This window comes from Gymnoscopelus microlampas (assembly GCF_963454915.1).
Source record: "Gymnoscopelus microlampas genome assembly, chromosome: 1".
NCBI lineage: Eukaryota > Metazoa > Chordata > Actinopteri > Myctophiformes > Myctophidae > Gymnoscopelus > Gymnoscopelus microlampas.
The window spans coordinates 62,018,346-62,045,746 of NC_139962.1; the positions used below are offsets into that span (position 1 = coordinate 62,018,346).

A 27,401-nucleotide genomic window follows, 5' to 3' on the forward strand; every position below is an offset into this window, starting at 1 on the left:
TTTTGCCTATGTGGTGAGTCACTTCATGGATCAATTTCATGACTTTTGCAGTAAAAGTAAAACTTGGAACAATCCATTTCACGAAGGGGACATCCTAAAGATCTGAAAAAACTATGTCCCGTTTTGTTCTACTCCGGGGAGGGGTATAGTCAACTTTTGGGCTTTTGGTTCCTGCACTATAACTCTCAGAGTTACACACCCACCATAAGGGGCCATTTGGGAAACAAAATGGAGTGTTTCTAGTGAGCCAACATGCACGATATCAGCACTCTGACCAGAATGGAACAGAGCCTTCATTAGTATCATTGGTAACACCTGTGAAGGAAGTAAGAAGAGGCCCAATGTCTTTCCAATATGGCTGCTGTGCATAGAGCCTATTTGTCTTTGTATTGGGTTTTACAGTAGTTATTCACTTTGCACTTTAATCGGTGTAATTTAAAGTATTATTGCTGTGAACCCAGTAAGGCTAAGAAGAGATATCACAACTCATGGGCCATTTTTTTTGTATAACTGGGAAATCAAATGTGACCTAGTTGGCCACCGTCACATAGGCCTATAGCTTATTTCGGTCTTTGTTCTATTTCAATATGTTTACTAAATACTTTCAAAACCTGTTTTTTCCTTGTCATTGTGGAGTAGTGTGTGTAGATTGATGTGAAAAATATTGATATCATCCATTTTAAGATGAGTCTGAAACAACAAACTTTGGAAAACTTGAAAGGGCCTGAAAACGTTCCACTGTATACATTACGTACTGTATACGTATACTGCTATGTGCACATGAGCATACGTTGTTGTTTTTTTTCTGTGCATTTGATCACAAGCGTCCATGTTGCGGCGTTGGCTGGGTCACGGCCATTCACTGTGCGTACGACGCGACACCCTCACTCACATACAGTAGCTCCGTGATTTCATACCCCCCACTTTTTGAAAAAAAATAAAAATAAAAAAATAATAATTGATTTTTTTTTCCGATAATAAATCGGTAAAATCAGGCAAAAATAAGAATTAAATAACCTAACCCTAACCCTAAAACCGAAATAAAGTACCCAAAACACGAAAAGAAACGAACAAAATCCGCCCAAAAAACGCAACATTTTGAAAATACAAAATTTGTTTACATTTGACAGTTACAAATGTTTTTCACGATTTTTCAAAAATAGCAGATCTACAAGCTCATAGCGCGGCACTCGGTGCCGCACTATGAGCTTGTATATCTGCTATTTTTGAATATCCAAAGTGTAAAATAAGGGGTATAGTCCACCGAAAGTCCATCCTCCCCACCTTCTGAGAGCCTGTGACGTCCCTGGGCTGGGTGCCAGATATGGAGAGCCTTCTAGAAATGTATCAATACCATCGACCCCACAGTGTTCATATACAGTATATGTATTATGTACAGTACAGATGGTCTACATTTACACCAGTCTGAATTCTCCCCTTTTACATGTCTTTACCCTTTACTTCCTTTCTTTTACCAGTGTGATTGAAGCGCTTGGTCAGCTGATTCAAATCAGTATTGATCCATTGCCAAAGGTTTTGAATTAATGTCAGCAATTTCGGACAATATAGGCTGGCCATTGTAGTTAATGTATGCTCCCAAGCGAGGGCATTTCAGGGTAAACTAAACGTCCATTCACATTAAGGCATCTTAACAATTGTCCCCCTGTCTCTGCAGTACAAACAGGCGAACAAGTGAAGTCTTACACACTCTATAAACTGCAGTGCCAGAATGAATCTGTGGGGAATTATAATAGGCCTACTGTCTGTCTACAACACAATCACTTCTGTTCTAGCAGGTGGTGGTAATAACCAACCAGATTTAACTTTGGGGGGTTTGTAGAAACTATTTTAAGTTTCAAATACGGATTGAAACTTGTTCTCTTTTTTTGCCATGAGAAATTATTCATTTATGTTTAACTGCACAACAACACAGTGTTCTATACGTGTGTTCTATCTATTTACATCTATTCACATATTTAGCTGCATCTGTTGTGTTTATAATAACAAACGGTGCTGCTAATTATCTTCATTTTTGTTTTGTTTTAAATAGCTCTATATTCCCATAGCAGTCTTTGATGTTAATCACACTTACGCATGCACACACACACACACACACACACACACACACACACACACACACACACACACACACACACGCACGCACGCACACGCACACGCGCACGCGCACGTGCACGCGCACACACACACACACACACACACACACACACACACTAAATTGTACCTGGAACACAAGCTGATAAATTATCTTTGGGGTTCTTCCTCCTGATTGGATGAAATGTGTAACCTCCCAGAACATTTATTTTGTGTTTTCTAAAACGCGGGAGAGACAGGGAGAACTGTTACTGAACAAACTCTGCAATGATTACTAACACAATATAGAGCTTTAAACTTAAACTTAAACTTGAAACAATATTTGCCGCACATTTAATTACACTAACAGTGACAGCGTGGCAGTGTCTCTGTGTGCTGTGTTGTTCTCTTGGGTATTTTATCCTGTCTGTGTAAAGAAAGTTTCATGGTGCTGGGTCACAGCACACATCCCCCAGTTCCCACAACACTAAAACACTACATTAAATGAGTAGTCTACCACAGCCTAGTAAATAAAGTGAAGCATGGTGCAATGCACATATTCAGATGGGACTCCCAGGTTTAGTGTTTTGGGCTTTCGCCAGGTTTGTTTCTGTCTCTAAACCCCCTGTACGCCATGTTCTGTTCTGTTGGTGCTGGAAAAGTTAGTTTATTCTCCAACTCTCTACTTCCATTTGAGCTATAATTGCTGAGCACGTGTAGGACACTGCAGTGTCATTTGAAGGGGGCATACCCCTTTAAGACCAGGAACACATTTGTGTCATTTTTTTTTTTTCTCCGCCAGGAGAGTTTGTTTTCACTTTCTGAAACTGGGACTAACATTGGTCAAGCCTCACGTGACACGTGACAATACGGTGAAATAGTGTGATCCGATTGGCTAGTGACGTATAGCGGCCTATACAATACATGTGTCACTTTGACAGAGTCTGTGCCTCTGTCAAAGTGAGGTAAGACAGGAATAATCACGAAATGGCTGAGAAATGGCGGATACTGTAACAATTGGATAGGACACTTACACAGACAGGACGGATAGGACATTTACATAGACAGGACGGATAGGACACTTATACAGACAGGACGGATAGGACACTTACATAGACAAGACGGATAGGACACTTATACAGACAGGAGGGATAGGACACTTATACAGACAGGACAGATAGGACACTTATACAGACAGAACATTCCCAACATTCCCAACACAAGTCTTCTGGCGGAGAGTTGTGCTCCGAGGAGCACTTTTTCTAGTTAATATTTATTTGGCTATTCAAAAATAGCAGATCTACAAGCTCATAGCGCGGCACCGAGTGCCGCGCTATGAGCTTGTAGATCTGCTATTTTTGAAAAAAACGTCCAAATTTGGGCAAATCTTTGAATATATGTATTTTTGAACTCTGTTACAACTTTTGGGGGTCCCTGGAACAAAATATTTTGAGATGGGGGTCCACGGCCAAATACATATCATTTTTGAGAACCACTGATAGTATAACTTTTTCAAGTTTAAAACAAAAAAAAAACTGTTAGGATTTAGAAGACATTTGTAGAATCCCCAGAAGCAAAGATTTGAATATATTTAAATATTGAAAATGTTCGCTTAAAAAATATACATATTCAAAGATTTGCAAAAACTTTCCACTATTTCTCCCAAAAAACGCAGATCTACAAGCTCTGTTATTTTTGAATAGCCCAAATAAATCGAATCTAATCTAAAAACAGAGATGCGTTCCCGGTTTGAATGGGTTAAATGCTACAAGATGAAGGAAACACATCTTAGTTTATGCCACGTCATATGAATTCTATACCATTCACATTGCCTCAACTGTTTTTTTAATTTGCCCATTCAGATTTGCACAAAGACATTTTTGCAAGATTTTGCCATGACAAAAACAACAACACCACTATCTATTTGAACCGTAGACTAAAAAGAATGGACAGAGTGACCCCATTGGTTTCTACAGACCGTAAGCATATTTTCAACGATTTCAAATCCGCCTTCTTTCTATATCGCGTCATATCCTGGGCAACCTGAAATGAATTCTATTGGTTGGGAAGCTTGTCAATCAAATCATCCCGCCCCTCCTAGAGCATACCTTTATCGTCAATTTTAAAATAAATGGGACCACACTTTACCAAAACGCATATCATGGTGATTGAAAGAAGACTTTAAACTAGAGACTGGAAGCATATAGTATTTATGACAATGTTTATTAAGGTAATGAAATCAAGTCTAAAGTTCGGCAAAAACCCATCCGCTTGCATTGAGAGTTATTTCTTCTGACACCAGCAGGGGTAAAACAGCGAAACGACAGGCCCTTTATATGAACTGTTACTTCCTATATAGACTAAATTTCAAAGGCGGATACTGGGCCCTTGATTTGATCTGGCTAATGCCTCATGTATGCTAATGACAAATCAGCATGAAGCTGAACTACTTGTCCCCCTGTCGTTTGCACACATCCTACAGGCCACCATTACATGTATTTAATCATTTTCTTAATCAGGCTAATGTAAAAGTTAATAGGAAGTCAATTTGGTTCCATTTATACCGTCTCAGAGTTAAATGAAAACCTATTGCATATCAAACTGGGGGTCCTTGAAATGAAAAAGGTTGAGAATCAGTGAGGTAGACATTACCTTGTACAATGAGGTAGACCTGTGAGGTCTTAGGATGCTGTTTGGTCTGTATGGTACATGTGTAGGAGCCCTCATCATATACATTCACCTATAGGAATACAGAGAGAAGAGGAGAGGAGAGGAGAGGAGAGGAGAGGAGAGGAGATAAATCATATTTATCTTCTAATATATTATATCACTATACCTTAATTGTCATTTTGGTTTAAATGATGTTGTGGTGTCATCATTTATGTTCTGCCCACCGGTCAGCTACAGCGTTGGTTCTCAAAGTGGGGTCCGGGGTCCAATTGAAATGGTTGAAAATCACTGCTATAACCGTAAAAATCTTCTCTTATGGGGGCTCTTGGCATATATTTTCAGTCCGCGGGCCAATATGTGTCAATGTGGGGGTCCTTGATATGAAAACGTTTGAGAGCCACTGAGCTACAGTTTATCCTTTCATGTCATTTGTCACCCGAACAGTATATCTGTGTAATGGTACAGCTGGTGTGTTGTTTGGCAACCGCTAGAGCACCCCCGTAAAATGGTACAGCCCATGAGGCAACTCCCATTCCAGACAGGAAACAGGAAGGGAAAATAACATTGTCACAAAAGCGACATACCAGAGCCTATATCGCTTGTGCTATAACCACGCCCCTCTTCTGTGGCGCACACGGAACTGCCTCTCGCCTACAACACCTGCAGACAATTTTTGGGGCCGATAAAGTATAGTTTTTGACCGCGACGGAGGTGCGCCGAAGTTAGCTTGAGCTGACTCAGCAGCGTTCAAGTTATGCACCGATAGGGACAGTAAATCGTAAATCATGTTTTGGCGAGAGCGTTTGCCCCAACTGCCACTCAAAGTGGCTACTGGCCAATCACAGCATGTCCTTGCAAAAGTGGTCTAGGCTTTGGGATGACACGTCACAAAAGGCTAGATTTCAGTCAACTGTGTAAAACCAGAGCATTTAAAGCTAATCTGCTGTAATGCTGCTGTCGTTCCAGCATCGTCTGTACGTTTGAAATCTTTAATACTCAGCTTCATAGACCTGTATTAGTTAAACTTATGTGAAAGTGATTTTGGTTGTATTGTTTATGCTAAGATTTAACACAGTCATGTTGGCCATTTAAGTGATTGCGTAACATTAGAGCTGTGCATTATGCAGCTAATAAAAATTCATTGGTTTGAGTGTTTATAGATTATTGTAGCATGGGATTGGACAATGTGTGTGCACTTAATGCTTACCTCACAGTTATATTAAGCCTTACATTATATTCATGCTTATTTAATACTTAATAATACAATATCAATGTAATTCATTTGTACTGTACTTTGTCTTTCCAGTTTCACTCCGTTTTCACAACTACATGCACCTTGAGTCTACAATACATATTTTGGAGCTTAAAGCATACATCCTGACTCATGTCCTCTGTGAATTGAGTTTAGCGTTCTGTCTAATTGGGGTTGCTGCATAATTTAGCTTCTCGGAAGACATTCAAGCATTTATCAATTAGCATAATGTCCCTTATATCATAATTAATTTAATGTGGTGCCTTTTATTTCACTGAAGTTACTGTAGGGTATTTTATTTCACTGTACTTACTGTAGGGTCCATTTCAAATCTGAGCAAAAGGCTATTCAAGTCCTCGTTCTAGCAGTCATAATTCTCATGAATATTGATAACGATATTATCATAATCATCATCATCTTTACAACACTCCAACGCAACCATAATCTAATCTTCTATAGCCTATATTTAACCCATTTAGACCGGGAACACATCTGTCATGGGTGTCATTTCAGATTTCTTTGGCTATTCAAAAATAGCAGATCTACAAGCTCATAGTGCGGCACCGAGTGCCGCGCTACGAGCTTGTAGATCTGCTATTATTATTTTTTTACGTGAAAATGTGTGCAAATCTATTTTTAAAAAGCGAACATTTGTAAAATATTTTGTTCCAGGGACATCCAGAAGAAAATATAATATGTATTCAAAGATTTGCACAAATGTTCAAAGGTTTTCAAAAAATAGTAGATCTACAAGCACGTTTTTACATTTTTGTAGCCCAAAGTATAAAATGATGGTTATAGCAAAAAAAAAAACACAGTATGCGTTCCCGGTCTTAATGGGTTAACCCATTCAATCCGGGAACGCATCATTTTCAGATTTCTTTGGCTATTTAATACAAGCTCATAGCGCGCCGCTCTATGAGCTTGTAGATCTGCTATTTTTGAGGAAAAAAAAACGTAAATCATTGAATATGTATATTTCTAAATCGATTTTTTTTTTGCTTCTGGGGATTCTACACATTTATTTTTTAAATTATTATTATTACTTATGTTGCTATAATATCAGTGGTTCTCAAACTGTTTCATGTCAAGTACCACCCAAAATGATATGTATTTGGCAGCGGACCCCCCATCTCAAAATATATAATACATAATCAAAGATTTGCACACATTTTCCACGATTTTTCAAAAAATAGCAGATCTACAAGTAGATCTCCTATTTTTTGAAAAGCCAAAGAAATCTAAAAATGACACAGATACGTTCTCGGTCTTAATGGGTTAAAACAAGCAGTGCTACAGAACGGCTACGAACACATTACATCGCACAGTGGAGACACAAACGTCTAAAGATGCAGCACCAACCGTACATTGTTCTCTATGATGTGATGCTGTAGTATAGTACCTTCTGTATGCGCAGGCTGTACTCCAGCTGTCCTTTAGTCACCAGGTCTACTCGGGGGTCCAGGGACCACTTGTCCTGACCAGTGAAGATGATGTTGGATCGATTGAGCCAGGCCACCTTGGACACTTTGTCATCCACATAACACCTGTGGACACAGAAAGCAAGAACAGAGAGGTGAGGAACACTTTGTCAGGACACAGAGACAGAGATGAGGAACACTCACTGTTGTTCTCATCATCAGAGGACAAAGAGAAAGGCGTAAAAAATAAGGTCACTTTTATATCTCATTGGGAGTTCATTTAGAGATGTCAAACGGGGGAAATAGGCTCTATGCACAGCAGCCATATTATCACTTCCTTCACAGGTGTTACCAATGATGCTAATGAAGGCTCTGTTCCATTTAGTCTAGCACAGTGGTTTCCACAGCCCCCATAACTCTGAGATTGTACAAATGGAACCAAATGGACCCGTAAGTACACACCTGTAAGGGGCCATTTGGAAGCCCATGAGGGTCCCTGGACCCCCACTGTAGACCCACTGGTGTAGCAGAGTGTTTCCAGTGAGCCAACATGCACAATATCAGCACCCTGACTCTGTTTGACCAGAATGGAACAGACAACAGAGCCTTCATTAGTATCATTGGTAACACCTGTGAATGTCTTCATAATAGCCTATGGCTGCTGTGAATAGAGCCCATTGTAGCTGTGTAGTTTTATAGGGTCTTTCCGACCATATTATACATTTCTACAAACATGTTTACAATCATTCAAGCTGGTAGCGAGTGACCTCTAGAGGAGAGAAGGGGTCTTTTTCTTCTCCGCTGCTATGACGTCAGGATTGTTGTAAATGTGTTGTTTGTCGTGTTTACTGTCTTTACTCATGTTCTTTGGGGGGTTGTATCCTGGGGGCATGTGTAATTTCGGGGATACTTTTTTATAGGAATTATTCCAGTGAGTTTAGGATACGGGAAACATCCTTATTTAATTGCAACGTATGTGTGTTTATGTACGAGAGTTCCACATGTGTTCTTGCGCGTGCGCAGAAGAGTTGTTTTGACCAGAAAGTTTTCATTCCATCGCAGCGTGAGAGAGCGTTCGCACGTAAATTGAGAGCTGGTAAGACAATTGTGCACAAAAAGTGATCAATCTGTGTGTAAAACTCTTTTATTATACTCATATATGTTGTTAGTTTATTTATGCATGTTTCGTATTATTAATGGTATTTTCTTTTCGTGTGGTTTTGTGTTTTTCAGTTAAATAACCTGCAACTACTGCTACTACATCACCTCATGCTACCGTTAGCACCCATTGTTCTAATGTGCGTAGATTCTCTGGGCTGGCTGAAGGTAGAAATACTGTACCAGTGATAGTTTAGTTAGATAACCATGTGTGTTTATGTGAGAATGTGTGTGTGTTTTATTTAATAAATTACCAAAAGACAGTATCGGTGTTTCGTGTTGATGTTGTTGTTGAGTGATTACATCAAATCTATCTACGTGTGTACGTCCCTGGACCGAGGGGAAGATCTTAAGTTAGGTCGAGCTTTAGATATCGGTACAGTAGCTTTTATAGGTGATCGCAAACAGTTTGGTTCACGGCAAGTCGAGGGTTTCAAAACAATAATTTGCTGAAACAACTGGCAAAGCAGTTTGCACAGTGATGGAAGTAGCCTGGAAAACCAGACGAATCTGCCGGCGCAACATGTTTTTTGCGCTCGGTTGTGATTGGATTTCGCTGCCCCCTAAGTTGTGGTGCACCAATCAGGGCCCATGCAGTATGCAAATACTTTTTATTTTTTTAAATCAGCACATTGGAAATGCAGGTTCCGCACAGAAATATCAAGACTAATATCTACACAGTGATATTAGTCTGGCCATGCCAGGCTACGATGGAAGCACTTGACCTGAGTGCATACATAATCCAAACACTAGTTAATGGTCTTGCTGTGACAAACAGACACGGCTCTGCTAGGCAGCAGGTGTGTTGTCAGACACAACAAAGCCCCCCTATCCCCCTCCCCATGGGCAGTGGTGGGAAGTAACTAAGTACATGTACTCAAGTACTGTACTTAACTCTCTCAGTGCCAATGAAATAAAAAAATATGTTCATACTGTGCCAGCAATTTTTTTTAAAGTAAAAAAAAAAAGTGCTCAGGAGCCGAGATACAGCCTTTTTCAGTAATAAGTTAAACAAGAAGTGAATGGAGCAGCACATCTTTGGATCACGATATCTTGGGTTCTGAACGTTCTTTTCCAAAAAAAAAAATATATATATTTTTTTTAAACTCAGGATAAGTCGTTCTTGGCACTGAGGGCATTCAGAAAAAACTCGGGATAACTCGTTTTTGGCACTCAGAGAGTTGTTAAGTACGATTTTGAGGTATTTGTACTTTACTTGAGTATTTCCAATTTCCAATCATTTTACCTCTACTCCACATCTCAGAGGCAAATATTGTACTTTTCCTCCACTACAATTATTTGAAAACTTTAGTTACTAGTTCGCGACGCGTTGTGAGCTTGTAGATCTGCTATTTTCAAACATTTTAGTACTTTTACTTTGGGTACTTTAAGTACAGTTTGATACCAATACTTTTGTACTTTTCCGTACTACCGGACTTTTACTTCTAACAGAGTATGTCTATACTGCAGTATTGATACTCTTACTTAAGTAAATTGAGTACTTTTTCCACCACTGGATTTGTCAGACACAACAAAGCCCCCCTACCCCCATGGGGGGAGAGGGGAGCAGATGTGTGTAGTCTCATCTCATCTCCTCTCAGCCACATCTGGCCGTGTGACCAGCTTTCCTCCTATAATCTGAGGTTGGCTCAGACCCTTTTTGGTCTTCTATTAGTTTGAAGTAAATTCCACTCTAAGAGAGACGACAGAAACAACGTTGTCAAGTTCTGAACGTGACATGACAGGTCAGATCAGACTAGCAGTGGTGGAAAAACATGCTCACACCTTTTACTTAAGTAAAAGTATCAATACCACTATATAAAAATACTCTGTTACAAGTAAAAAGGCCTGTGTTCAAAATGTTACGTGAGTAAATGTACAAAAGTATTGGCATCAAAATGTAATGTACCAAAAATAAAAGTACCAGAATGCTATAAAATAGCAGATCTACAAGCTCACAATGTGTTGCACCGTGACGTGTTGTGAGCTTGTAGATCTGCTATTTTCAAATAGCCTATGTAGAAAATAGGGCTGAGGTGGTTAATGTAATGTTTCATGATATCATAATTTGTATCTGAAAAGTAACTAGTGACTAAAGTCTTCAAATAATTGTAGTGGAGTCAAAGTACAATATTTGCCTCTGTAGTGGAGTAAAAGCAAAAGTATTGAAAATTGGATGTCAGAGCCACTACACTGCTATGTTTGTGGATGATCTAGGATCAGCCACGGAAAAAGAAAAGAAAAAAGAAAACAACCCTCAGTCCCAGCGCCTGCCTGGGTAATCTATCCTCTCTAAACACATTCCATGCAACACAGCCAAGGCCCTGAGGAGGAGGGTGTGAATTTACATGTGAGGCGCATCCGGCTGTCGTCTCACATTACGCCTCCTATCATTCCCATTGATTCCCACGTCTTCTCACATTTACATTTAACGGTCGCGTCGCCAGCACCAGGCGAGGTGTTTTCCGTGTTTAGGCTTCAGCAGTGGTGGATTTCTTATGTATACTGAAGTAAAAGCACCCGATCTACTATGAATCACCCCATTCAATGGAAAGGAATTGCTCCAAATGTTCCCATTCTATGGGGTGGAATTGTACAATCTCTGCAACCCCGCTCACCCAGGTTACCGAAATTACTCCTAAAACCCCATTTAATGGAAAGTCTTCTCCATTGGCTGTTCTCTCGGACACCCCGCCCACCTCTTTCAGACTCGGGTTACAAAAATTACTGCAGAAGTCCCATTTAATGGTATTGAGAGGTTGCCATGGCAACATGGGCTAATATTGCGGTGGTTTTAAATGCATTTTGATTATATAACATTTATATTGTCACATTTATAATTTCTTTTTTATTTTCCCGTCCTTCAGTGAATTTATATGATTTTTTTTTAATAATGTATTTATTTATTCATTCTTTAATTTATTTTTTGCTGACCGAAATTGCGTTGCCATTGTGTTTAATTATTAATTATTTAATGATATTGATAATGTAATTTGGGCCATCGTGTTTATTCATTATTAAATGATAAAAATCAGTTTATTTGTTAAGTTTGGTAAGGGAGGGGTGTGGTGGATTGCTCCATTTACAACGCTAACATAAACGATCAGATTTCAAATATGAAGTGCTTAACTAAAGGCCACGGATGTTACAATTGTGTACGTTCCAGCTTGAGTACCCATATCTTCCGTATTGTTCAATAAAAAGCCTTTTAATCCGATCGACGGCCATTTTCTCCGTCTTTTCATCAGCTTTCAACTATGCGATCCTATCGGTTGGGAGGTGTATTGCACATTATAACTCTATGCGAAAATGGCCGACGATCGGATTAAAATGCTTTTTATCCAACAATACGGAAGATATGGGTACTCATGCTGAAACGTCGGCATGTATAACATCCTGGGCATTTAGGTAAGCACTTCATATTTGAAATCTGTACGTTTGTGTAGACGTTACAGTTGTAAATTGAGCAATTCATCACACCAGGTTGAAGAATGTCCATGACCGTCATCTTTCAGGCCTACCGCTGATAACCATTAGCACATTGTCTCAAAGTGGGGTCCGGGGACCCCCAGGGGTACTTGAGGGGGTTCCAGGGGGTCCCCAGCTAAATGATGGACAGGGACCAAATGGACCCTTATGGGTCTGTAACTCTGAGAGTGTACAAATGTAACCAAATGGACCCTAACAGGTCCATTTGGTTCCATTTGTACACTCTCAGAGTTAAATGAACATTGATTTTACAATATGAAAGTGGGTCCCAGAGACCTACATGCCATTAAATGGGGGTCCGTAGCCTAATGCATGTCAAACTGGGGGTCCTTGAAATTAAAATGGTTGAAATCACTGCTAGAGAGCCGTAAAAATCTTCTCTTATGGGGGTCCCTGGCTTATCTTTTCAAATGGGGGTCCGCGGTCTAATAAGTGTCTATTTGGGGGTCCTTGGCACGAAAAAGTTTGAGAACCATTGCATTAGCACATGAAGTCAATTCATTGTTTAATTTCAAATAAGTTTAATTTCACTTATACCACTTCATTCTGTTGATGTTTCTATTTTACTGCTACAGCAATTCATCACAAGGCTTTTTCTTTACTATTTAGCATAAATATAGTCCTGGTTATTTCTCCCTAACGCCCTAAAAAGTCCAAACGGGACTATGTGGTTTGCGCATGTGCAAAGGAACGTTCAACATGGTGTGGTGGGTGTGGTGGGGATTGCTCCATTTACAACGCTAACGTCCAGGTCATAAACGATCAGATTTCAAATATGAAGTGCTTAACTAAAGGCCATGGATGTTAAAATGGTGTACGTTCCAGCTTGAGTACCCATATCTTCAGTATTGTTCAATAAAAAGCCTTTTAATCCGATCGACGGCCATTTTCTCCGTCTTTTCATCAGCTTTCAACTATGCGATCCTATCGGTTGGGAGGTGTATTGCACATTATAACTCTATACGAAAATGGCAGCCAATCGGATTAAAATGCTTTTTATTGAACAACACGGAATATACGGGTATTTTTGAGGGATCGTACATAATTGTAACGTCCGTGGCCATGGGGTAAGCACTTTATAGTTGAAATCTAGACGTTTATGTAGATGTACGGGCCGTAAATGGAAAAAGTGCAAACATCAGGTTGAAGTGTCATGATATGAAACCTATCTATCTATCTATCTACATTGGACTGACACAACGTGAGCTAAGAGACGTGGTTTAAATGCAACATAACACACATCACCACCCAAACAAACCTGGAAATATTCTGTGCATTTTCATATTTTGTTGATCATTTTTCGATAAGTGTTTGTTGAGAACGAGAGATTTGTTTAACTTTTCCAACCCCGTGACGTCACGTCAGATTACTTCCGCATTCCGCGTGTTCGTACTCATGTCTCTGTCAGTGTCAATAAAGATCTGACAAAACAAATGTTTTATGATCTATCTAAACGTTCAAATGTTTTAAAAAGGTGCTGACCCTATGGCCACGGATGTTACAATTATGTGCGGGCCCTTAAAAGTACCCGTATCTTCCGCATTGTTTAATAAAAAGCATTTTAATCTGATTGGTGGCCATTTTATCAGAGAGTTGTAATGTTGCGTGAGTGCAGTACACCTTTCAACCCATAGGGTCAGGTGAAAACATATGGAGAAAATGGCCAGCAATTGGATTAAAAGGCTTTTTATTGAACATTACAAAAGATAGAGGTACTTTTGAGAACCCATACATGATTTTAACATCTGTGGCCATGAGTTAATAATTTTATATTTAAAGTGTGAAGATTTATGTTGATGTACAGGCTGTAAATGCAGAAGTGCAAACACCAGGTTAAAGTTTCGCCATGACTGCCATAATGTATTATGGTTTCCAAGTGCTATACTGCCACCGGACATAAACATTAAAACATTAAAACAGATCAAATAATTGCTGTTTGTGGTTCTATAGGGCGTTGGTGTAAAGTAACTAAGTACATTTACTCAAGTACTGTACTTAAGTACAATTTTGAGGTATTTTTACTTTACTGGAGTATTTCCCAATTCTCAGTACTTTAAACGAAATGATGCAACGCTGATATATATAGTGGATCTAAGTGGTTAAACTTACTGAAGTGATGTTGGTGAATTCCAAACATTATCAAATTATTCTTCGTCACCCCTGGACAGGCATCAAGGCACCCTAGGGTGCCACGGCACCCACTTTGGGAAACCCTGGTGTATGCTGAGCAAATAAAGATCTAACAAAAAACCAAAGAAATAGTCAGTTATTCTCCAAAATTGTGAATGAGGGTATTAGCTGAACAGGATGTGACATTTCAGTCCATCCAACTTTCCTCTCGTCCCTGCATACTCTTACTGGGCCATTAGGTACACATAAGGTGAAATCTCTGGAATGCCATAAACAGCACATTTCACAAAGATTTACAGAGAACATCAGCAGTCCCTGCATGGGGCTTGAGCCTTGTCACAGATGTCTCATCCCACTTGGCAGCCTCCCATCCCCTCCCCAGAGACACCTTGTTCTACACAAACCATGGCTAGTCTTTGCACTGCTCTCCTGAGAGAGTTGTTTCCATACTGGGGATTCCCAAATTATGTCCAGTGGGTCTCCATATGATTAGCTTAATGAGGCTATAAAAATGTAACGAGGGTTGACCTTTGCAGTCTTTTCGCTGACCTTTGAGCTTTATCAGTGTCAGAAAAAATCAGGGCCGGTGCCAAAAAATCTGGCTTACTCTCAATATGGATTGAGAGAAGTTTCGGATTTAAAAAAAATATCTGGAGCGATTAGTTACAGATTTTGTGCTCAACAAAATCAGTTTTTTATACAAAAGTCAACGTCCAATCTTTTTGGTGACCGTTTGTATTTCCCAAGGTCCTAGAAAATCGAGACCTATCCCATTCAATTCAGCGTCTTTTTTTGAGTCTGAAAAGGTGTTTTTTAATTTAAAAATAAAATATTTTTTAAAAATGTGAGAAAAGCTAAACTTTGAACTATTTCAAAAATCTATAACTTCTTATTAAACAATTCTAGACTATTGATGTAACCTACCATTCGACTCAATATCATAAAATCTATAACTTCAATAAGAAGTTATAGATTTTTGAAAAAAAAAAGTTAAGCTTTTTTCACAATTTTCAAAAATATTTTTTTTAAATTAAAAAACACGTTTTCAGACTCAGAAGAGGACGCTGAATCGAATGGGCTAGGTCTCGATTTTGTATGACCCTTAAAAAGTGGTTTAAACAAGCGTTAAAGTTTAGTAAACTTGAAGCTTTTTTCACAAACATATTATTATTTTATTTTGACCCTTCCACCCTCTTATTTATATGATATTGAGTCGAATGGTAGGTTACATCAATAGTCTAGAATTGTTTAATAAGAAGTTATAGATTTTTGAAATAGTTCACAGTTTAGCTTTTCTCACATTTTTAAAAAATATTTTATTTTTAAATTAAAAAACACCTTTTCAGACTCAAAAAAAGACGCTGAATTGAATGGGATAGGTCTCGATTTTCTAGGACCTTGAGAAATACAAACGGTCACCAAAAAGATTGGACGTTGACTTTTGTATAAAAAACTGATTTTGTTGAGCACAAAATCTGTAACTAATCGCTCCAGATATTTTTTTAAAATCCGAAACTTCTCTCAATCCATATTGAGAGTAAGCCAGATTTTTTGGCACTGGCCCTGATTTTTTCTGACACTGATAAAGCTCAAAGGTCAGCGAAAAGACTGCAAAGGTCAACCCTCGTTACATTTTTAGAAATTGTATTTTTCTTCGAGACTCTGGCTTTAGACTAATGTGATGGCGCTGATTCCAAATATGCAAGTTTCTTTTTTCTCGGACAACAGGAAGTGCCTCAAAAGGCCACTTCCTAGTTGGTTTTAGGGTGTTCCAAGCCTGTGATTTCTCCGATACATTTTTTTTCCAAATCTACACGTAAAATAATGCTAAAATTTGAAATAATCAAACCCTAATATCAAATCATGATTTAATTATCCCTTAATTGGCTATGGTTACGGCTTCGCTATCTCGCTCAATATCTCGAATACGATAAGGACTTAGGGTCCATTTTTTGGATATGTTGTAGAGCTGGCTGAGACGCACATGTGGATGTCTTGTTTGTCCCGTTACGACACACTTCTATTTCTGACTTTGTCCTTTGATATGGTCTTAAGATATAAGACTCTATGTGCCTTCTGAAAGTGTAGGAGGTCAACTTAGGAGTGTCGTACCGGGACAAACAAGACATCCATGCGTGCGCCTTGGCGAGCTGTACAACATATCCGAAAGGTGGATTCTAAAAATGCATCGATTTTGAGATATATCGCTTTATTGCGCGAAATAACTTGACATTTGACCCTAGCCAATTAAGGAGTATGGTAAGGCCGTGTGCGAGGAGAGTTATATGGGCGCGTTCGGGGCGACGCGCTGACCCAGAAACAGGTGTCCAATTTTGTTTTTACTCCTTTCAAACAGTTTTTCACTATTATCTCGGCCCCTAGGGGGCGCTGAAACAATCGGACAACGTATTATTGATCAGCTCTTCACCCCGGACGCGTCCATATAACTTTCCTCACACACAAACATGTGGTTCTGAAAATTAGGGTTATTGGGCTTCTTGAATAATTTGGCCACTATGTGTACACAGTGGTTACTCCCTATGGTCTGAGTATCTACAGGGCTGACAAGGGACTAGTAAAGTATAATAGAGAGTATTAGTTTGGGTGGAAGTCTGCAGTAGCCTCAGAGTGGTGTGCACCTCACTCTGCTATTGCAGACTGTCTCTGCTTTAGGGCGTGGCTGTGATTGCAATGATTGACAATTGCAAGCACTGGTGTGACTGATTGATTGAGTGAGACTGAGTGTGTGTGTGACTGTGTGTGTCACTCTGTCAGTGACACACAGACAACAGTGACACAAACCTTTTGAAAACCTTTTGAAACCTGGGTTACATCAGCCCTGTAGATACTCAGACCATAGGGAGTAACCACTGTGTACACGGGCCATAGCTTGTGTTCACGAGCCATAGTTTTGCATGAGCCACAGTAAAGTACTGTCTTTTATAGCCTCATAGAGCCCAGCAAAGCCTAGCAAAGCCTACTAGAGCTTCAAACAGCCTATTAGAGACCAGTAGAGTCTAGTACAGTACAGTACAGTACAGTACAGTACAGTACAGCCTAGTGCACCAAAACTAGTATAGTCCAGCCTGTTGGGAGAACAGACTAGGGGAAGGTGGTATAGGCCATACTAGCATGGAACAGGCTGGACTAGGCTAGACTAGAGTGTACTAGGCTTTAGCAGACTCTAATACTCTCTATTAGACTTTACTTGTCAGCCCTGTAGATACTCAGACCATAGGGAGTAACCACTGTGTACACATGAACTAACTACAGTAAGTGGCTTACTGCAGTCGCACCTATAGATGTCTGTGTACACATGAACTAATCACAGTAGATCTGTAAAACACGTGGATGGGCTAATTAGATCTGTAAAACATGTGGATGGGCCTATTAGATCTGTAAAACATGTGGATGGAGCAATTAGATCTGTAAAACATGTGGATAGGCCTATTAGATCTGTAAAACATGTGGATGGGCTAGTTGGATATGTAAAACATGTGGATGGGCTAATTAGATGTGTAAAACATGGATGGGCCAATTAAATCTGTAAAACATGTAGATGGAGCAATTAGATCTGTAAAACATGCGGATGGGCCTATTAGATCTGTAGAACATGTGGATGGAGAAATTAGATCTGTAGAACATGTGGATGGAGAAATTAGATCTGTAAAACATGTGGATGGAGCAATTAGATCTGTAAAACATGTGGATAGGCCTATTAGATCTGTAGAACATGTGGATGGGCTAAATAGATATGTAAAATATGTGGATGGGCTAATTAGACATGTACAACATGTGGATGGGCCAATTAAATCTGTAAAACATGTAGATGGAGCAATTAGATCTGTAAAACATGCGGATGGGCCTATTAGATCTGTAGAACATGTGGATGGAGAAATTAGATCTGTAGAACATGTGGATGGAGAAATTAGATCTGTAAAACATGTGGATGGGCCTATTAGATCTCAACAAATGGCTCACTGCTGCCCTCCATTGGGAAATTGTAGTCAGCACAGGTGCCGTACACGACACCCATATGCAAGCGTACACGCCCCATTATAACTATGGGGGCGTGTACGCTCGCAAGTACTTCGAGCCTATATTGTACACGAGGCTTATATTTTTCTATTGGAACTCCCTATCGTGTACGGCTTAACTATTGTTATTATTACCCTTATTATTATTATTACCCTTATTATTATTATTATTATTATTATTATTATTCCAGTGTGTTACTGCTCTATACATTACATTATTTTTCCAGTGTGTTACTGCTCTACATTCAATTATTACCCTTATTATTATTATTATTACCCTTATTATTTCAGTGTGTTACTGCTCTATAATTACATTATTATTATTATGATTATTATTACCCTTATTATTATTATTATTATTATTATTATTGGAATACAATACACACAGGGTGCCTTAAATATTATAAAATGCATTACAAAAGCGATATCAGCGTTGCATCATTTCGTTTAAAGTACTGAGAATTGGGAAATACTCCAGTAAAGTAAAAATACCTCAAAATTGTACTTAAGTACAGTACTTGAGTAAATGTACTTAGTTACTTTACACCAACGCCCTATAGAACCACAAACAGCAATTATTTGATCTGTTTTAATGTTTTAATGTTTATGTCCGGTGGCAGTATAGCACTTGGAAACCATAATACATTATGGCAGTCATGGCGAAACTTTAACCTGGTGTTTGCACTTCTGCATTTACAGCCTGTACATCAACATAAATCTTCACACTTTAAATATAAAATTATTAACTCATGGCCACAGATGTTAAAATCATGTATGGGTTCTCAAAAGTACCTCTATCTTTTGTAATGTTCAATAAAAAGCCTTTTAATCCAATTGCCATTTTCTCCATATGTTTTCACCTGACCCTATGGGTTGAAAGGTGTACTGCACTCACGCAACATTACAACTCTCTGATAAAATGGCCACCAATCAGATTAAAATGCTTTTTATTAAACAATGCGGAAGATACGGGTACTTTTAAGGGCCCGCACATAATTGTAACATCCGTGGCCATAGGGTCAGCACCTTTTTAAAACATTTGAACGTTTAGATAGATCATAAAACATTTGTTTTGTCAGATCTTTATTGACACTGACAGAGACATGAGTACGAACACGCGGAATGCGGAAGTAATCTGACGTGACGTCACGGGGTTGGAAAAGTTAAACAAATCTCTCGTTCTCAACAAACACTTATCGAAAAATGATCAACAAAATATGAAAATGCACAGAATATTTCCAGGTTTGTTTGGGTGGTGATGTGTGTTATGTTGCATTTAAACCACGTCTCTTAGCTCACGTTGTGTCAGTCCAATGTAGATAGATAGATAGATAGGTTTCATATCATGACACTTCAACCTGATGTTTGCACTTTTTCCATTTACGGCCCGTACATCTACATAAACGTCTAGATTTCAACTATAAAGTGCTTACCCCATGGCCACGGACGTTACAATTATGTACGATCCCTCAAAAATACCCGTATATTCCGTGTTGTTCAATAAAAAGCATTTTAATCCGATTGGCTGCCATTTTCGTATAGAGTTATAATGTGCAATACACCTCCCAACCGATAGGATCGCATAGTTGAAAGCTGATGAAAAGACGGAGAAAATGGCCGTCGATCGGATTAAAAGGCTTTTTATTGAACAATACTGAAGATATGGGTACTCAAGCTGGAACGTACACCATTTTAACATCCATGGCCTTTAGTTAAGCACTTCATATTTGAAATCTGATCGTTTATGACCTGGACGTTAGCGTTGTAAATGGAGCAATCCCCACCACACCCACCACACCATGTTGAACGTTCCTTTGCACATGCGCAAACCACATAGTCCCGTTTGGACTTTTTAGGGCGTTAGGGAGAAATAACCAGGACTATATTTATGCTAAATAGTAAAGAAAAAGCCTTGTGATGAATTGCTGTAGCAGTAAAATAGAAACATCAACAGAATGAAGTGGTATAAGTGAAATTAAACTTATTTGAAATTAAACAATGAATTGACTTCATGTGCTAATGCAATGGTTCTCAAACTTTTTCGTGCCAAGGACCCCCAAATAGACACTTATTAGACCGCGGACCCCCATTTGAAAAGATAAGCCAGGGACCCCCATAAGAGAAGATTTTTACGGCTCTCTAGCAGTGATTTCAACCATTTTAATTTCAAGGACCCCCAGTTTGACATGCATTAGGCTACGGACCCCCATTTAATGGCATGTAGGTCTCTGGGACCCACTTTCATATTGTAAAATCAATGTTCATTTAACTCTGAGAGTGTACAAATGGAACCAAATGGACCTGTTAGGGTCCATTTGGTTACATTTGTACACTCTCAGAGTTACAGACCCATAAGGGTCCATTTGGTCCCTGTCCATCATTTAGCTGGGGACCCCCTGGAACCCCCTCAAGTACCCCTGGGGGTCCCCGGACCCCACTTTGAGACAATGTGCTAATGGTTATCAGCGGTAGGCCTGAAAGATGACGGTCATGGACATTCTTCAACCTGGTGTGATGAATTGCTCAATTTACAACTGTAACGTCTACACAAACGTACAGATTTCAAATATGAAGTGCTTACCTAAATGCCCAGGATGTTATACATGCCGACGTTTCAGCATGAGTACCCATATCTTCCGTATTGTTGGATAAAAAGCATTTTAATCCGATCGTCGGCCATTTTCGCATAGAGTTATAATGTGCAATACACCTCCCAACCGATAGGATCGCATAGTTGAAAGCTGATGAAAAGACGGAGAAAATGGCCGTCGATCGGATTAAAAGGCTTTTTATTGAACAATACGGAAGATATGGGTACTCAAGCTGGAACGTACACAATTGTAACATCCGTGGCCTTTAGTTAAGCACTTCATATTTGAAATCTGATCGTTTATGTTAGCGTTGTAAATGGAGCAATCCACCACACCCCTCCCTTACCAAACTTAACAAATAAACTGATTTTTATCATTTAATAATGAATAAACACGATGGCCCAAATTACATTATCAATATCATTAAATAATTAATAATTAAACACAATGGCAACGCAATTTCGGTCAGCAAAAAATAAATTAAAGAATGAATAAATAAATACATTATTAAAAAAAAATCATATAAATTCACTGAAGGACGGGAAAATAAAAAAGAAATTATAAATGTGACAATATAAATGTTATATAATCAAAATGCATTTAAAACCACCGCAATATTAGCCCATGTTGCCATGGCAACCTCTCAATACCATTAAATGGGACTTCTGCAGTAATTTTTGTAACCCGAGTCTGAAAGAGGTGGGCGGGGTGTCCGAGAGAACAGCCAATGGAGAAGACTTTCCATTAAATGGGGTTTTAGGAGTAATTTCGGTAACCTGGGTGAGCGGGGTTGCAGAGATTGTACAATTCCACCCCATAGAATGGGAACATTTGGAGCAATTCCTTTCCATTGAATGGGGTGATTCATAGTAGATCGGGTGGTAAAAGTATCAATACTGCAATGTAGATATGCTCTGTTACAAGTAAAAGTCCAAAATTCAAAATTTACTTGAGTAAAAGTACAAAGGAATTGGTATCAAAACGTACTTAAAATACCAAAAGTAAAAGTAGTCATTAATCAGAATGTCCCATTTCACAAGTTTTCAAATAATAAAATGTATTAAAATCTTTTGAAAGTAGCAGATCTACAAGCTCACAATGCATCGCAACGCATTGTGAGCTTGTACTGTAGATCATCTTTTTTTCAAATGGCCGAAATGTATATAGGGCTGAAGTGGTTAATGTATGTTTTGTAATAATGATCCAAATCCACAGTAACTAGTAACTAAAGTTTTCAAATAATTGAAGTGGAGTAAAAGTATATTATTTTCCTCTGAGATGTAGTGGAATGGAAGTAAACGTACTGAAAATTGGAAATACTCCAGTAAAGTAAAAAATACCTCAAAATTGTACTTAAGTACAATACTTGAGTAAATGTACTTAGTTACTTTACACCACTGGGCTTCCGAGAGCGCACAACAAGTGGAAGAAAACGAGAGGATAAACTGCTGTCTTTATCCATCAGGACATGCTCACTCTTAGAGCAGACTCTGCATTCATCACAGAGATGTGGGGGGTGCAGGGGAGGGAATAGACAGAGGAGAAGAAAGAAGAGATGGACAGAGAAAAGAGGAAATGGAGTGAAAATTAACTTCGCTGTCGGGTGGAAACCTTGTCTAAAACTGTTCCTTTTCAAGAAATGGAACAAAGAACCTGTGTTCCAATTGATCCAATATAGTTAGTATTTAGTCACAATATCGTGTTAATGCTAATAGCAGATCTACAAGCTCACAACGGTCACAACCGTGACACATTCTAGAGTGAGGAGAGGAGAGGAGAGGAGAGGAGAGGAGAGGGGAGGGGAGGGGAGGAGAGGAGAGGAGAGGAGAGGAGAGGAGAGGAGAGGAGAGTACACAAATTAAGACTTCAGCTGGTGCCATAATTATATCTCCTGATGTCCCCTGTCTCTCTCTCTCTCTCTCTCTCTCTCTCTCTCTCTCTCTCTCTCTCTCTCTCTCTCTCTCTCTCTCTCACCACACGTCTGTCGAACACCCTCGTCTTTCCACACTCCTGTTTCTTTCTCGTTGACCTCTCGTCTATGTGTTAATTCCGCCTTTCTCCTTGCATCTGCACTTCACAAATCAACCCCCTGTGAGTGCGTGCGTGCGTGCGTGTGTGCGTGTGTGTGCGCGCGTGTGTGGAGATGTGCCAAGCCTGACAGAACAGCCACTCTGTAGCCTCAGTCTACCAGACATCAGCCCATGCCCTGAACTCCAGTATCTGTCCTCTCTTCTCTCTTCTCTCTCCTCTCCTCCTCCTCTCCCTCTCTTCTCTCTCCTCTCCTCCTCCTCTCCATCTCCCTCTTCTCTCCCCTCTCTGCCATCTCTCTCCCCTTCCATCTTTCCTTCTCTCATGACAGGAGTCATGAGAGAAATAATAATAAAATAATTTAATATCCCTGCCTTTCGCCCAAGGTGCTTCTCATTTTAACATGTGAGTGGGGGGGAGAGAGAGAGAGAGAGAGAGAGAGAGAGAGAGAGAGAGAGAGAGAGAGAGAGAGAGAGAGAGAGAGAGAGAGAGAGAGAGAGAGAGGTAAGGCAGGATATAGAAGTAAATCTAAAGCTGTAACAAATCAAAGTCAGGTCATTCCTGTGTCGGCCCAGATAGCAGGTTTTATGTATTTCTGTTAAGGATTCAGATTCCCCTCAGGACAAGGCTTAGCAAGATCAAAGCACCAATTTAAATACCTGCTACGATAGGGCTGTTGCACGGCAGACGTGTGCATGTGAGAGCGATAAACCCCACCTACTCTACCGTATGGTCTTTGCATTTCACTGGCCTCAACTGTGACCAACTCCCCTATACCTCCTAAAAAAAAACTCTGTTTGTGTATAATGATCACCCTCATTAACAAGCTAATTAATTGCAGCATCTGAGTCGTTAGATCCTAACGGCAGCCTGTAACAGATGCACATTGTTAATGCTGCTCTTGTATTCTCAAATGTAAAGTCTTTGCGGCAAGGTGAATATGTGCCTGCATGCATATTACCAATGAGTTTGCGTACAGCTATAGGTTAAAAACAGTCAGTAAGAGTGAAGAAGGAGACTGAGAAGATGATGCAATAAAGAAGAAATCTTGCTTTAAAAAAGTTTTAAATTGGTCGTGGACTCACGGCCGGTGCACCAAATGCAAAGCAGTGCTGAGCTACGACAGTAAGCGAACGGGGACATCCACCATGAAGCGAGCTCCGTTATTCCGAGCCCCAACACCATAGCCACACACTGTAGGGCCTTGGTTGAGGAGAAAAGAGAAGCCTTCACAGACCAGCTGAAAAAGCATCTGAAAAGGGGAGGCATAGTGGGAATGTCAACAGACATGTGGACAGATGCTTTTCGGAAAATGTGTTATCTTGCGATCACATGCAATAATGCCATTATGTAGCGGAAGCCTTCAGATTGATCGGGACAAATCTGACCACAAACATGTTCCCAGTCGAGGACAAGAGACAGGGATCTAAGCTCACAATGCGTCGCATCGCGACGCATTGTGCATGAGGACGGTAGGTGTCCTCTTTTTGGGATTTCAGAATATGGTCACCCTAGTGTTACATAACACTCTGAGATGCTACATCGTGACATAGTGTCACAGAAACCCACAAAAGTCACCAAAATAACACTGTTGAACGGGCTCATTAGTTAGCATTGATGACATTGACCACACTAACATTATACAGGTTGTTGATAAGATGTTTAACGTAGCCGTTTGAGTAGGGATGGGTATCGTTAGGATTTTTACGAGTCCGGTTCCGGTTCCGGTTCTGCTTATCGGATCGGTTCCTATCGGTTCCATATTTCGGTTCCAAAATGGTAAAAAAATAAGAGGTCAAATGTTTATTTAATAGAGATGCACCGAATGGAAAATTCTTGGCCGAAACGAATACCGAATACAGGAAACACTTGGCCGAAAACCGAATAGCCGGAAATTATGAATTAAAAAAAAATATATATACATTTTTTTTTTAAAGTTTTTTGTACCATTGCTGCCATGGCTGTGCCTCTGTTGTAGAGCTACATGATTATGGCAAAACTTATCATAACTATAATGGGTCCATATTGAGATCAGTTATTTAAAACATTTATTTATTGTGTAGAATTATTGATTTACTATTGTATAGTAATAAAATACAATATGCCACAAAACATTACCCTGCCATATTCAAGAAATTAAAACAAATATTGAATAGCCTAGCAAAAGGCATTATAATGTCTGCATTTGCATTATTGCACACACAGCCAAAATGCATTAATAATATTAGGTCTGCCATTCCTTCCTTTTGAAGAAGTCACTTTCAGTTTCATTTTTGAAAGACACACACACACACACACACACACACACACACACACACACACACACACACACACACACACACACAATCAAACAGAAGCGTTCACAGCTGGTGTTAATTATTTAGCCCTGCGCGAGTTCTTAACTAGCGCTGGTTTTCCAACTAACGTTACACCCTCTGACATGTGGATTCTAGTTTTCAAGTTGACAACAGCAAATCTTGGTTACAAAGTTTGCAGGGCAGGTTATTCCTTTCCTTACTACTTCAGTTCAGATGGTGGTGAGTGAGTGAGGGGAGGGGGGGCGATGCGGGGAGGAATGAGGCTGGGCTGAGTGCGCCCGTAGAGAAGCAGCAGTGTCTACTCTTCCATACGGAGAGACGCTACTGATCTATACTTCTCCATACATAGGTGTTTTACCGGATTTGTGATTTTTGCTCAGATTGTGCTGTTTGTGTAGGACTTCTAACGCCTTTGTTTGAACGGCTTTTAGCGCATCTAGGAACCGATATGCAGAACCGAAATTACATATTTTGTTTGGGTACCCGGTACCGACAATTTCTTTATCGGTTCCGTACCGGAACCGTATTTCGGTACCCAACCCTACGTTTGAGTGACGACAGCAGCGTTGGTTAACATTAGCGTTAGTGTTAGGCGCATGCTAACGCTATCGCCGGGCCGCCGACATCCGTCGGGCGGCCCGGCGATGTCACTACCAGCCGAGGCTTATTCTTGCGCATTAGGCCGCGATTTCCGCAGGGCCACTGCCTCGTGTCCTGCGTGTCTATTGACATTTGTAATGGTCAGAAATCTAAGTTGGGCTTGTTTGTGTGAGAATATTTCCACATTGGTTCGAAATGTGTGCTTATTTGAGCATTGAGGAGTTAACTGTGCAGGAGCTGTGTGGAGCGAGCAAGCTGGTGTTTTCAATGGCCGTCGCTTCGTTGTGTTTCGGCTGGGGCCGTAGCCGTTCGGTGATGGGCGGGGTTTTCGGGGTTGCCATGTCCGGGAGTTGTAAGCGCGAAGTGGCGTGTTGTCGGTTAGGGAAAGTGCGTCCACGCATGCGCAGTGCGCAGCTCTGTGTGTTTGCAGCAAGCTGGTTGCTTGTTGCAATCTGGCAACATGGAACTTACAGACGCACAACCGTTCTGGCGCATGACTGTAGATTCCAATTGTAAGGTAGATATAGGGTTGAAGTGGTTAATGTGTGTCAAAATCTACAAACTAACTAGAAACTAAAGTTTCAAATCATTGTAGTGGAGTAAAAGTACAATATTTGTCTCTGAGATGAATTGGAGTAGACGTAAAAGTACTGAAAATTGGAAATACTCCAGTAAAGTAAAAATACCCAAAAATTGTACTTAACACATCGGGTGCCGAACACGGTCTGAACCATTTCAGTCTTTTTGTTTTTTTTCTCAGCGCGGGCGTGGCTAGAGCAGCTCTGGGAGCACCCATTGTAATCCTGCGAAGGAAGTGCCAGATCGCTCACCGGAAACACTTTTTTTCCCCCCATCCGCTTCCTGTCTATTTCCTACTTTGAAACGCCTATATCTCCGAATCTGTTTCCTGTGGGGAAAAACGGTCATGCGCGATGCGCGACCCCCCCCCCCCCCCCCGTTGTAACCCACGAGGGGAATGCAAACAGCAAAGCGCAGTCAATGGGGAGAATGCTGGCACCCACGGTAAGTTGTTATGAAAAAATGCTGGCACCCGATGTGTTAAGTACAGTACTTGAGTACATGTACTTAGTTACTTTTGCACCACTGGTGTTAAGTGATTGTATTTGTAATTGTAAAGGAAAAGGACTGGTCAAACATCGGTGTACAGTGTGTGTGTGTGTGTGTGTGTGTGTGTGTGTGTGTGTGTGTGTGTGTGTGTGTGTGTGTGTGTGTGTGTGTTTTAAATTTAGTAGAGCGTGTGCTTGTCATGTGTGTTACTTACAGTTAACTGTTATTTTGTTTTATTTAAGTTAGAGGTGCTATTTATATCTTTGTAAGTGTTATAGGCGTACTTGCTTGTGTTCACTTTATCTTTTGCTGATACTGTTAAAAAGTCAGAAACTCGGTTTCTGTTATTTTGTTTCATTCACTTTATTGTGTGCCGCTAATGTTAATCAGAAACTCGGTTTCTGTTATTTTGTAAATTAAGTGTATTCATTTATTTGTTATAAAACACTTGCATAAGTGTTTATCAGAGACTATCTGTTATTTAGTTTGTTAAGTTTAGTTTATATATTTTATTTACAAGTTTGCACTGCTGCAAGTAGTAGCCTACA

At 39.9% G+C, this 27,401-nt stretch overlaps 1 protein-coding gene across 1 annotated transcript in view; it reads right to left on the bottom strand.

The window, feature by feature from the left end:
• The window catches only part of LOC311051993 (limbic system-associated membrane protein-like), a gene marked incomplete at its 5' end in the record, with an annotated part of 197,863 nt that overhangs the window by 49,506 nt on the left and 120,956 nt on the right, over nt 1–27,401 (bottom strand). The window contains 2 exons of the mRNA XM_084066741.1: nt 4,744–4,831; nt 7,416–7,560. Of these exons, the coding sequence (XP_083922867.1) occupies nt 4,744–4,831; nt 7,416–7,560 (233 nt within the window). The remainder of the gene's footprint in view (nt 1–4,743; nt 4,832–7,415; nt 7,561–27,401) is intronic.